Raw genomic sequence first — 13,339 nt, forward strand, 5'->3', positions numbered from 1 at the left:
ATCAGTCTTTTTCTTACACGGTGACCATCAGTAGATATCTGCCTTGGTTTTTTGTCTTCCTATATGGAACAATGCACCCAAAGGACAGTCTCTTGAAAACATCTGCCTGGTTTGTGTGCTCACCTTTGGAAGCCCGTGTGAGAAGCAGATGCTGCAGAGCTAGCAGGCAGGCATCAGGTGCTAAGTACTTTATCAAAAGTGTTGGGGATGACCCTTTGCCTATGAGTTCCTGACTTTATTAAGTTTTTGCAATTAGAGCTCTTGGTCCTATTCGGTAATTGGAGAGTTAGAAACTCTCTTGGTATTCTCTCTGCTGCAATGTGTATTTGTCCATCACATTTGTGTTGGGCTTGTGAGCATAGGAGAGGAGCTGCAAAGCTGGATCCAGGTTACTGTGTCCTTACTGTTGATATGCTTATTGTAAGCACAGCTACAAGCTACAATTTCTCTCACCTCTTTGGGATGCAGTACCAAAAGCTGAGTTATGATTTTCTTCAGAGATTATAGGAGAATTTGCCTATCCTTTTGAGCACTTTTGGAATAGGGAGAAGGTACTGCAGGAGACTAATGTAGCGTGTCATGGAGCCCACGAGGCTGTAGCACCTGGCCCAGGTGAAGTGCTAATACAGCCAATATGAGCCCATTTGCACACTGAAGGCACTCAAGGTAGCATGGGAGGGCACCTTGCACCCTGCTGTCTTAAGGAAGGACTGTGGCAATAAGTCTTGAGTTGCAAAGTGGAGGAGAGGTACAACTCCATGGTCTTCCTCCCTCAGGAATGCCATGCATAGGAATAAACTTTTTTTTTTTCTCCTCTCCTAAATAACCCACGTTACAACTGCACAGATGTGACTGTAGGTGCAACCAGAGCTTGGAGGCATATGCTGTATGGACAGTATTGAAATATCTGTTTTGCATCTCATTGCTTATGCTAGTTAATATATTATGTAATATCTTTCATCAGAAGAACATAAAGTTCTTCACAGACTCTTTATGTTCAGCAACACCTAATCTAGATATCTGCATAATTTGAGTGAGCCAGAGACAACTCATACTTTTTGCAGGAGTTCAGACAGAGGACGTGTTTGATAATGGCAGTGGAACAAACTCCATTTCTGGCAGTGCCTGAGGAACTTCCACACCCACCCAGGACAGGTAGCTTTATTTTAAGAACCCCTCAGCCTCAGCATCATGAACCAATCAGTTCAGTGGTGACCCATTTCTCTGTGCTTTAAAGGGATGAAAAGACACTCCTGGGATTTTAATTTAGGATTGCAGTGGGTGTGGGCCTATCAGAATGTCTGCTCAGTCCAGTCAATTAATTCTTGAAATGTCATAAATTGCTTCTCCTCTCATTTCGTTCTGTTCTTTCTCCCTGTATGATTCATCCATCATTTTGGACTAGCCTGCATTTTTCCTGTAATTCTCATCTAAACTTTAGCCTCATAGCCTCTTCTGCTTCCTGTCTTTGTTTCACCTGTTATGCTTTAGGATCTTTTATATTTTGTGTCTTGAAACACAAGGATAGTCCGAAACTATTTACCAATATCACAGCAGGACTGTGAGAAAAGGGAAGTATTGGCATGAATACACAGCACCCATGCTGCTCATTTCACATCAGCTTGGAGTGCAGGTCAGCAGGACAGATCCAAATTGACGAGGAAAATCCAGGTAGTTGTAACAGCTTTGTATCCTAAGCCTGCATCTAAAGATAGACAGACAGCTTGAGATAAAAAGCACTTTTACCCCAAGATACATGCTTGTTACAAGAGTAGCCATTGCTTCAAACTTGAGTAAACTGTAGAGAAGATAAACCTTGAGAGAGAGACCCTAGTCAAAGGAACAAGAAGTGGGAAGAAACATATTATTATCACGTAAGCTTTCTTTTTCTACCCTTTACCAAAGAAAGAGGTATTAACTTGCCTCATATAAATGAGAATTGAAGTCCTAAATATTGGGTGTATACCACAGCCCAGAATGCAGGATATGGGCCTCCATTGCCAGCTTCACCAGAGCTGGCAGAACTCTGGACATTTTCAGAAATCCCTGGCAAATAACCTGGTGAAGGTGTGCCTAGCATACACAGGGTGCAAATTCCAGCTCAGCCTGGCAGCTTTGGACTGAAATAGTTAGCATCTTTGCTTTCCCTCAGCTGTGAGGATGACCTCTGCTCCCAGCTTCCAAGCTGATCTACATAACATATCACACCTCTGCAGCTGAGTCAGTATATTTCAGAGCAGTGGCAGATTTCTCTCCCACAGCTATCTCTGGAGTAACAGCTACTTAGATGATTTTGGTTGCTCCTGACAACAAAGGGCATCATGTTTTTCTTGAAAGCATATTTAGCCCCAGGTAAAATTACACTTTTTCCATGGAGTAGGCAAGGAAAAAGATAATAATTTCAAGCTTTCTGTAGTGATTCCTGTTATTAAGCTAGCCTCAAGTTATTAGGATGAAAAGAGGGCAGTCTCCAAGGCTGGAGATTAATGTCCATAAGATTTGAGTTGGACTTGAAATTTTCTTCCTTCATTTACCTATTTGATAAATCTTCCGTGCATACTAGCTTTGGTGGATGGAAGTTATTATTGAAGGAAGGCAGGCTGCTCTTAAGTTCTGGATGGAATAAGATCAACATTCCCATATTTAGGGAGATGATAATGATTATTAAAGAAAACAGCAAAAAAGTCACACTGAAAAAAACCCATTTATAGTACATCTGCTGTCTGCTGGTATTGCTGAAGATCTTGTGGCAGGTGAAGGTCTTTATACTTTTCTTTTTTAATTTTAATTATCTTGCCTAATGATGTCTTGCATCGTGTAAAGACATATGTATGCTTAAACTTTAGTTAGTGATTCAAGACACTTCAGTTCATTGCTGGCAATTATCCCAAAGGGACTTTGCATTTAATGATTTACATACCTGCTTAAATTCTGTCCTGAGTAATAAATACCTTTTTTCTGGAAATGAGGTACAGGCATCTAATGGAAAGAGCTTTCAGACAAGGCTCATACAATTCAAAGGGTTGGACTTTCCCTGAAGGGCAGCTGCTACCTTTAGCATCCAGAAGCATCCTCGGTGGGAAGGTGAGACTCCAAAGAGTCCAGAAAAGTGAAGGAAATCAAGTAGCAACATCTGAAACAGTCTGTCCTTACAACTCTCATGCTCTGAGCTGTGAAAATGGAGGCGTGCTCAAAGACTGCCCTTGGGGACTGGGAGACAAATGATGGTAGTAAAGTAAGAAAAAAAGCAAACAATGACTGTATCTTAAAGGCAGAGGATCTCAGGGGACAAACCCATAACTTTCCAGAAAAGCTTCATCTTGCTTTTTTAAAAAAACCTTTATTTTATTTATTTTCACCACCATCCCACCTTTGATGATACACCTCTGTAGGTGTCTACAGCACTGCAAGTCTTTATGAACTTTATGAACCTAATTTAATGCTTTCTACTGCAGTTTGCTGCATGGAAGGATCAGAAAGCTGTCCCATCTTGTTGTCTTCTTTCCTCTCATGGATTTTTTGGCACAAAGTCTCCTTTCCACCATCTCACTTCAGTTTGTTGCCAGTACATGTTATCTCATTTGCAGGTCTGTCAAATTTTTTGTGAAAAGAGTAAGCATACCTGACTGTACTTGGAATGCCCATGCCAATCTGTCTGTTCACAGTCACAGAGACCTCACAAACACTCTATAGTAAAATTGGGAAAGACCTTCTTTTATAGCTCTTAAAGGCTAACTATTAGTCTATTCAACAAGGTATTTTTTATTCTCTGTTATTTCTAGTCAGCTAAGAGAGTGAATGAACTGATGGGTAGGAAGCAGGATTCTCCTCAACTAGTAAAATTGCTGACTTTTTTCCCCCCTAGTTATTACATAGAAAACTACCAAGGCTGAAAAGTGACAAACAGGAAATTCTTATGGTGGTAAGCTCCCAGTAGCCATTTATATTTTTGCTGTTCACTTTTGTTCTTCGAAAAAAGCCCTCTTGGCTATTCCTCCCCTAAGCATTGCTATTAGTTTCCATGACATTCTGGCAAGCCTTGTGTGAAATGTATAAACACAGGTTAGTAATTGCATAGGCAAGGATAAAAGATCTTTACACTAACCCAAGTCCTAGCAAGGACATCTGGATCTGCTTCAGAAAGGAGAACTGACATTTTCAGTCACATAGTCACAGGGGTAGGAGGGATCTAGACTACAGGTGGTTTTACTGCTGTGTACATCTAGGAACCATATAGCACCGATTTGGCTTCATAGCTGACTCCAGTATTGGGTGAGCATAAGGGGTGCATTTGTGAAAGATAAAAGGCTACTCCTTACTCATTCTGAAGTTCCAAAGGGACTTCTTTGACTTGTCTGTATTACAGGTGTTTGCAGTAGCTGTTTGACTTCTTAACAGCATTAGGTGCTGATTCAGAAAGTGATTTTATGTTGAGGGATCCTAGTAGTAATTGCATTTCTAATGACATTCTCTGTGAGGAAGCCTCTGTCATGACTGTGACGAGGAGCTATCAGTGATGGACAGGTCATGGCTGATTCTGTGTTCTTGTGAGATGAATCTGGGCTCAGAGATAATGAGACAACTGATCCTTAATGACTTAATGTAGAACTTTTTCCTCTCAGTGGTTTCAGCATAGAAGTCCCACCCTATTGTGGCTGTCTGTCCTGGTTTAGGCCCATCCAGGGACAAAAGACCATGATAAGATTCAAGTGCCACAGACCCTGGAACTCCCAAAGGACAAGGAGGGCTTAATTGCCATTTATGGTCCCAGACAAATCAGACCAGACTACTCAGCTTGTGGTCAAAGGCACGGGGTCTCTGCTTCTCATCATGGACTGCAAGGATGTCTCTGGACCAGCATCATTCCTTCTGTCTTTTCCTGGCTGCAGAATCCCCATGGTCACCTTCACCTTGCCCTTCCCTTCTATCTGCCTCCACACACTTCAAATTCCTGTCCTAAATAGTGATTACACTAGAGAGGCACCAGATTGGCCCAGTCAGCCAGAGGTGGGTCTGAAACCAAGAGCTGAGGGAAAGTCTTTACCGGGTGTGCACTGCAGCCCTCTCGCCCTGTTACGAAAAAGTCTCCTCGCAAAAACATGACACTGTTCTAATACGCATACTAAAGTATGGTATTTCTTATTACCTGTACATTTTATACTTTGATAATTATATGGGATTTGCATAACCCTCATTTGGAGAAATCCTGAAGGATGCTTCATTTTCCCAGCCTCACAGATCCCATTGCAAATGGCACAGCGGTATCTTTTGGATCAGAATTTCAAGTGCCAATCTCTTTCCGCTGTCAGGGTCTAGGATCCCTTGTAATTTTGTCTGGTAACTGTCATAAAATGTCCTCTTGATATTTGATCATGGGTTTGTTGGATGGTAATGGCACCAGCTGTGTAATGCAGAGAGTATTTTTTTTCTTATTGTACTTCTGTTTCATGTGAAAAGATTAGAGATGCATGTGGAGTACTTTTCCTGACAGGTTCAGAAACTTCTTCAAATGATGATTCTTGATGTACTATATGTTTAGACAGTATTGCTGCAGTGAACATTGTCGATTTCCCATTTTTAGACTGTTTTCATTTTGCTTGTATAATCTCATTTATTGAAAATATATACAGATAGACCTTTTTTCTTATACTTCCGCCATCCACCTTAAAAATGTGTTGATAGGTATCAGGAAAATCAAATATGTTTATACAGGATATTCCTAAGAGGATTTACATTTCTGCAGGTCTCTGACCTGCAGAGGATTTTGCATTTGTCAACCCTACATGGGGTGTTTTTAGCTTTGCAGATAACACAGGTGGGGAATAGCCCTGAGAAGCTTGTTTGACAGTTGAGAAGTAAACTGTAAGTACAATTATACACAGACGGCTATTTCTACTCTCTTTCTGGATAGAAAAAAAACCAGGTGTAGTATTGGTTAGGAGGAGTAGTCATGTTGGTGATTACACTTCTTTCTAGTTCATTAGAGAATATGAGGTTAGGCTGAATAAAATACCTTAGTAAGACGATATTAAATGATAGCACAAGACTGAAATTAATGGACATAAGTAGAATAATCAGTGAAACACCACAAAGTGTTAGGCTACACGTTTAAAAAAACACTTGGAAATATGTAGAGAAAGTAAAAATAAGACCAAGAAGACATGGTTAAGGGTTTGGTTGTTTAACTCTTTCAGTGAAAGATGTTTCTGGACACCTTACCATCCATTCCTACCATCATTAGCTGAAAACTGGAGGCTAGGGGTTTGGACTAGATGATCTCTAAAGGTCTCTTCCAACCCCTACCATTCTATAATTCTAAAGCCTTGCTACAGATTGTCTGTTTTGATTTTAACAAGATAGAAATTCTGTTTCTTCCTTTTTGCCAAAAATCACTCTGCATTATCTTCATATATTTTTAGTGCTGATACATGCAAATTAATCTGCTAAAAATTGTAATTTTATTTAGGCCTAACGTATTCTGATACAAACAGAATTTTCTCATTAAATTCTCTGAGTTCTTGTGTCTTCGTCAGATTCTGCACACAAAGATCTGTTTTCAGGTTTGTACCTTTCTTTTCTCTCCTCCCTTATTCTGAGGTATTGAGAATTTTGACCAAATAAGGGTTATGGGAAGTTATCTCAAACCTCTAATGTTTTAGAAGCATTTCTGTTAATTCTAAAAAATGAGATATTTTGTAAACTAAGCAAAAGGGCAGTGTAGGCAGCACCTTGAGGCTTTTTGTTTGGGGAAGAGCTTTTTTGCAGTGAAAGGTGTAAGGTTGAAGAGAGGTGCTTAATCCCATGGAAGGTGGAGGAAGAGACTGTGAGAGAAGTGTAGGAGAAAAGTCTTTTGGGGGAGACACAAGGGCATCTGTCTGTCTGCGCATGACTGCAATCCTGACTTCAAGGGCACCACTTTCAGGGGCTGCAAAGAACCAGTATAATTATAGGTGTGTGAGGAATGACTGTATGGTAAATTTAAGGGCACCCTGAAGCCACCTAGGCTGCTCCACAGGCTGGTTAATAGCTACCTGCAGACATCTCAGCAGACTGGTAACTTTTCCTCTGTCACACAGTGTCATTGCTGTTGACTGTTCTTTTTCTGCTTGGATTTCTTCAGATGATGATTCTTGTGCTAAGTCATGGTGCCTCTGGTTTCACAGTGTGTTTGTTGTGTGACTCAACAGTTGTTTGACCTGCGAGTTTTATTTTTCTTTTTCTGCAGATTTTAATTTGATGTCAAAAAACATTATCTTTTTAAAGGCTTACCGTTCTGATGTTCAGCAGCCAAAAATATTGATTTGCAATTGGCAGGAATGTGTGTTTCCTTCAAATAGTAGTGTTTTTAAAAAAACAATTCCATTTGCTTTATGCCAAAGAGTCCCTGTGTCCCCTTTCAAATGACCTTCTTGATGACTGCAGCAAAGCCTACCACATTAAAAATGAAACAGTGTTTATGCCAAATGTTCTCCCACATATTTTCAAACCGTTTGGTGGGGTGTGCACTGGAATTTTTCACCTAAAAGCCACAGCGATTTAGAGCTCTATTTAATACTTTCTGTAAAGAAATCCACTTTTTGTCAAGACAAGGCTACATTCTGGCCCAGTGGCCATAGGTGGTGGCTTACTCATCTGCATTGTCCTCCTGGTATGTGTGGGGATAGCTACATGTGAGCTGTGAAAGTGAATAAATTCTGGCCCATGCCATCAAGTAATCTGGTTATTTTAATGACTACTTGTGACTCTCTGAATTATCATCCGTATTATGGGATAAAATGATCTCTTTGGTATTCAGCTATGACTTTTTAAAAATTACCATATATATTATACAGAGCTAATATATTAAGAGATACCTTAAGGGTAATTATCAAGTGTGTAATTTCATCTGTAGGTTCTTATAATGATGGTTAATGTCATAAATGCTTTTTAATGAAATTATAGGCTTATAACCCTGACTTACTGTCCTTTGTGTGTCATATAATTAATAGGACCAGGCTTTAGTGTTCATCTCAGTGTCACAAAACATCATGTAAACTTCCATACTGATGGTAGATGGTTACTTTCTCATTGGAGTAAGAATAAGGTTAAGGCCAGGCAGCCTGAGTATATGTTACTTTATCTTTAAAGGCAGCTGAATGGGCTTGTTAACAAAAGTACTTCGAACAGAATATATATGCCCATAAAAAAAAATTGACCATTGATCTAGTGTCTTATTATAATGCTGCATATAAAATTTTAAGGGAGTGAAAAGGTGAGTGGGTGGCAGCACTTGGAATAAAGAATTGTTTTCCTTCTAGTCCTCCAAGAGTAGTGAAAATTTGTGTCCAACTTAACAGCATTTGGAGATTGATAAGAAGCTTCATCTTAAAATGAAGAAAATTACCTTGCATGTACAAAAGCTGGGATTATTTCCCAGTCTGGCCTAATTTCTGTAGGCCTCTGTCTCAGTTGATTATTTTTATGGTCTTCATGTGTGAAAAATACAGGCCATAAAATTTCTTTTCTTTGTCTCACATTTCCAGATTTTATACGTGCTGGAACAGCGATCTGTGTGTTGTCTTGTTGTTTTTTTTTTTTCCTTTGGCTTTTACCATAGAATCATTCAGATTGGAAGGAAATTAAGGTCACCTAATCCCATCTCCTGCTCAGAGCAAGGGCAGGGTTGAACTTCTGCCCTCTAGGCCATTTTCTTATTGTGAATACTAACAAGAGAAATGGAAATGTTACATGTCTCCACTGAAAAGTAGTTCTAAAAAGTCATGTAAGACTCATTAAGATTATTTTACTGTTCTTTGTCCTTCAGGGAATGATGTACCTGGAAGAGAGGAGACTTGTCCACCGGGACTTGGCAGCCCGTAATGTCTTGGTGAAATCACCAAACCATGTGAAAATCACCGACTTTGGCTTGGCCAGGCTTTTGGAAGGGGATGAAAAGGAGTATAATGCTGATGGAGGGAAGGTGAGTACTGAACATATCTGGAAGTAAATGTATCACACTGTGACAATGTCCGAAATTCCTCTTTGGGGCAGTGGATTCCTATGTAAGAAGGTCTGTCATTGACTTAGTAAAGCTCTGACTTCTAGAGGAACTGTGTTGTGACAGCACACATAAAAGCTGTTCATTTTTTGCTCAGTGAGCTTCTCCAGGTGACAACATATATTTGCCTGAACAGCTTTCACACTTTGAATCAGGTTTTGTTCATATGCTGCTTTCTATGTCTTGTCTTGAAGACTTCTAAAGTCAGTTCAGTGAGTGTGTTCTAGGGTATTCCTGCCAAGCTCCTTTTTCCCAGCCAGTATGGACCTTAACAACTTTCAGTCTCGTTTTCCCAGACAAGTATTTTTCCCAAAAAGAAAAAGGAAGGCCACAGAAAGTGTTTGTATTCGTAGCATATGAGTGTTTACATATGCTCAGAAAAGAGACACCTCTTTGATCACAGAGGAAGAGCCTACATTCGCTGTTTCTTGTATCCAAGTCTCCCATACCATAAGGAATTCCAAGCCACTAAAATCCTATCTTGAGGATAATTTTGAAACCAAGTTTTTTTCCCATATTACTTTTCAGCATGTTGCACAGCATCCATATAGTGCCTCACTTAATTTCTAATGCCTTCAGATTAATACATTATACAATTCAGAAGGCTGTAAATAAGGACTCTAAATACATACTGCTGCCAGCTGCTCCCTAAACATTTTGAAGTTCCACATTTCAACCTGTCACAAAATCTCAAGGGATTCTATCTCTCCTGCCATTCCTTTTCCTGAACGTTCAGTTTGCTTTCTGTCTACTCGCTATCTGTGTTTTTCTGCACTCACTGTTACCCTTGTGTGGGACAAACAGCTGTTGCCAGTGTGTGCTTTTCAGTAGGATGGGTCACTGCCCTATGTGCGTGGCTGCTGTCCTTGGCAGCTGCTGCATGCATTACATCAGCATTTCAGTCACTGAGGTAGCATAAGGAGTCCACTGGTTCTTTCCCATTTTCCCAGTAGAGAGACCTCCTGCCAGGGAAGGTGGAGTTTTGGCAGTTTTCCCTATTTTCTTCAGTTCAGCAATTCCCTCTTCAGTATCCCTTCTGCGTCTTGCTTCCATCAGCCAGTGAATGACAGAAAATGAGCTGGTCTTTGCAAGCCAGCTGTTCCCTGGCAGCTGCTAGATGATGTCTTGGACTTGTAAGGCCAGTCACACTTCTGGGGGCTCTGGTGCAGGATTTACACGTCAGATGTGGCACTTGCCAGCTCCAGACAAGCATCCTGTGAAATCCAAAAGATATTTGCTACTTAAAATTGTATAGAGAGCATGCTAAAACAGATTGATACTAGATAAAAGCAAAAACTTTTTCACCATGGAGACAAGGTTGATCAGGTTGCAAAGGGAGCAGTTTCTGTCGTTGGAGATTTTCAAATCCAAACTGGATAAAACCCTGAGTAGCTTTGGACTAGAGCCCTCCTGAGGTCCATTTCAACCTGAGTTATCCCATGATGAGCATTGCAGCTTTGGTACTTGAACAATTGTTCAAGTTTGGAGTGACCCAAGTATTTAATGGAAATAAAAGCCATATACTTCTGCAGAGTTTAGCAGGGGAGGATGAACTGTTTTTACAAGTGCTAAGCCAACCTTTATTAAAGGGTGCTATTTTTGCTGTAACTGTTAGGTGATGTTCGTTAGTCAACTTCTCGGAAGGTATTTTCATTAGAGTTTGAATGAAGACACATCCTCTGCTTTTACACCCACCATCTGTTCAGATTTTGCATGCAGTTATGTGTATCTCTGGTTTCTTCCAGTACATCTGCCATAGTTCCAAATTAAAGGCAACTCATACATCCCATGCCAGGTAAAAAATATGGGGTTCATGTCTGTCAATTGGAAATTAATGGACTGCAAGACTGTATCTCACAGGCTCAGCTCAGGAATAGGAAACACTGTGAATCTTATAAGAAATTCAAGACTGTGGACCCTTATGCCAAACCTAGGTTTGTGTTTGCCTACACAGCCTTCTCTGTGAGAAGAGATGAACTCTCCCTCAGGGCGATTCATAACAAAAGGATAACTTGGGACTTTTTACTTGCTTTCAGAAGCAACTTTTCTCTTTGCCATAATGATATAGAGAACTGAGAAGACTAAGTTCCTAATGACTGTTAGGAGTTCAAAAATTAAACAGTCTAAATTCTTCCCATTGCCTGTTTACCTTGATGATGGTTATGTGGACTGTGAAGTATTCTGGACACTGCATTATTAAGTAGCCTTATTAGAGAGCAATTGAGATAGCAGTGTCTGGGTTTGCAAACTGTTGTAGCGAAAGAGCTTCTGTATTCTACCTTCTGTGCTGCACTTCAGATATAGGGAGATTGGATGTAATTTCAGGGTTGGTCCCATCTTTAAATGGGTATGATGAAAAAGTGAGTTGTTCCACTGCATCTGAATCACTAAAATTTGGGTGGTATGAAAAGTTCTGAGACAACTGGTTTGTATTTCTCACCTCTGTGTGTTTTATGATGCAAAGCCCCATTCTAGAGGGCAGGAGCAACTATTTCCTCTGCTGGATCGTGCTGCTCTTTTTTAAGCTTTTTTTAAGCTTGCAGTGGAAAAAGGGAACAGGGAGGAAGTTGAAGTCTATGTAAAAGATCTGTCTGCTTTGGTCTAATATTGTATTTCTAATGTTATATTTCTCTTCTCTTTCTATAGATGCCAATTAAGTGGATGGCTCTGGAGTGTATACACTACAGGAAATTTACCCATCAGAGTGATGTTTGGAGCTATGGTAAATATTCATGCATTTAGTTTAAAAATTTGGCTCTCGCAAAGCATTGAACAAAGTCGTGGTACTGTGTTAAAGATATCCTCTTTCCCTAGAGGAGTTAATTCCAGTGGGATTTGTTCTTCCTCTTTTTTTTAATGTCTTTATGGTTTTTTTAAAATGTGTAACTCTAAATAGCAATTGTTACTTGTTTCATATTTTACTTCCCTGTTCACTAAAATACATTAGCATGGTGTCCCTGCTGGGATGACTGCTGTAAGGTATGGGCTGGTAGCAGTTTGGCTGATTATTATGACAGAAGAAGGCCTCTTTCAGCTCAGCTATAGATTCATAAAAACACAACTGCAGGTCATAATTTTCAGCTGTTCTTTGAAAATCTTAACTCTAAAAGCCATGAATGTCAAAAAACATTTTCAAGCTTATGGGACTTTCTGTACCTACAGTCAGATAAAAGAGAATAAAACAGAGCAAATACAGCAGCAGAAAGAAGAAAAAGAGACGAAAGAAGCTCTCCAAGCTAACTAAGACAAGCATCCATTTAATTTCACAGATAACTTGGGAACTGGTTAGACAGGTCAGCTTGTGTGGATTCCACATACACTAAAGAAAGCTGCATTAAATGAGCACCTCATTTCTCAATTGTTGTTAATTTGGTTATCCAGATGAGCTATCGTGCCACATCTGTTGAGCTGTCTGCCTGTTTTTCTCGTATAGCTATTGCTAATAAAACCATATATACCTTTGTAAGTGGATTTTTTCAGCAGTGTCTAGGGCTATGGACTGTTTGCATTTCCTGTTGCTATATTACTTTGAAACAAAAAGGTATACAATTCTATTCATTACTCACTTTTACCTGTGGGTAGCAGCAAAAGACACTGTTTTGACTTATTAGCTGCCCTCTTCTATTCAGCTGAGAAAAACATACGAAAGTCAAATCGGTCATGTAAAGCTGCTCTTTCTCCTCAAATTCTGTATCCCCCGTATCACTTAAGGAAAAATATGTGGAATTTATTTTACATAGAGGAAGCCCAGAATATGTATAATCAGAAAGGACGAGACCAGAAACAACTGGCAAGAGCTGAATGAGGGTGAAATAAATATGTGTTTTATACATCTAGTGATTCTGTCCATCACCTCTCACATTAGTGTGACAGCTGGCAAAATATGTTTACTGATGTGGAGGAATGTTTAAAATGACCTTTGAAATAAAAAGAAAAGTTAAACTGGCATGAAAGAAGCATTTTCAATATGTGAGATTTTGTTGAGGAGTGAATTCCTTTACTTATGATATATGATCTTTATTTCCAGCTTCAATGCCAAAACAAATCCTATGGCTATTCGAAAAGAGAATCTTGCTTTTGAAACATAGCACTAGTGTAACTCAAATCCATAGGTGATTTAAGGAAAAAAAATTGTACAGGTGTCTGTGAATGACTTAAAAGGCAAAGACAATGACATAATGTTGCTCAGTGCTGTACCATTGTGGGAAACCGACGCTCTAAATTAAGAAACATCTGCATTTCCCCCCCTTAAAAACATCAGCCATCCATCTTCCCTTTTGATATGATAAAAGAGTGTGATGC

General features: G+C 39.7%; 1 protein-coding gene across 1 annotated transcript in view; it reads left to right on the top strand.

The window, feature by feature from the left end:
• ERBB4 (erb-b2 receptor tyrosine kinase 4) overlaps positions 1-13,339 on the top strand; it is a 422,209-nt gene that overhangs the window by 381,885 nt on the left and 26,985 nt on the right. The window contains exons 22-23 of the mRNA XM_062001955.1: positions 8,804-8,959; positions 11,684-11,759. Coding sequence (XP_061857939.1) covers positions 8,804-8,959; positions 11,684-11,759 — 232 coding nt within the window. The remainder of the gene's footprint in view (positions 1-8,803; positions 8,960-11,683; positions 11,760-13,339) is intronic.

This window comes from Colius striatus, chromosome 9 (genome assembly GCF_028858725.1).
Source record: "Colius striatus isolate bColStr4 chromosome 9, bColStr4.1.hap1, whole genome shotgun sequence".
Classification (NCBI taxonomy): Eukaryota; Metazoa; Chordata; class Aves; order Coliiformes; family Coliidae; genus Colius; species Colius striatus.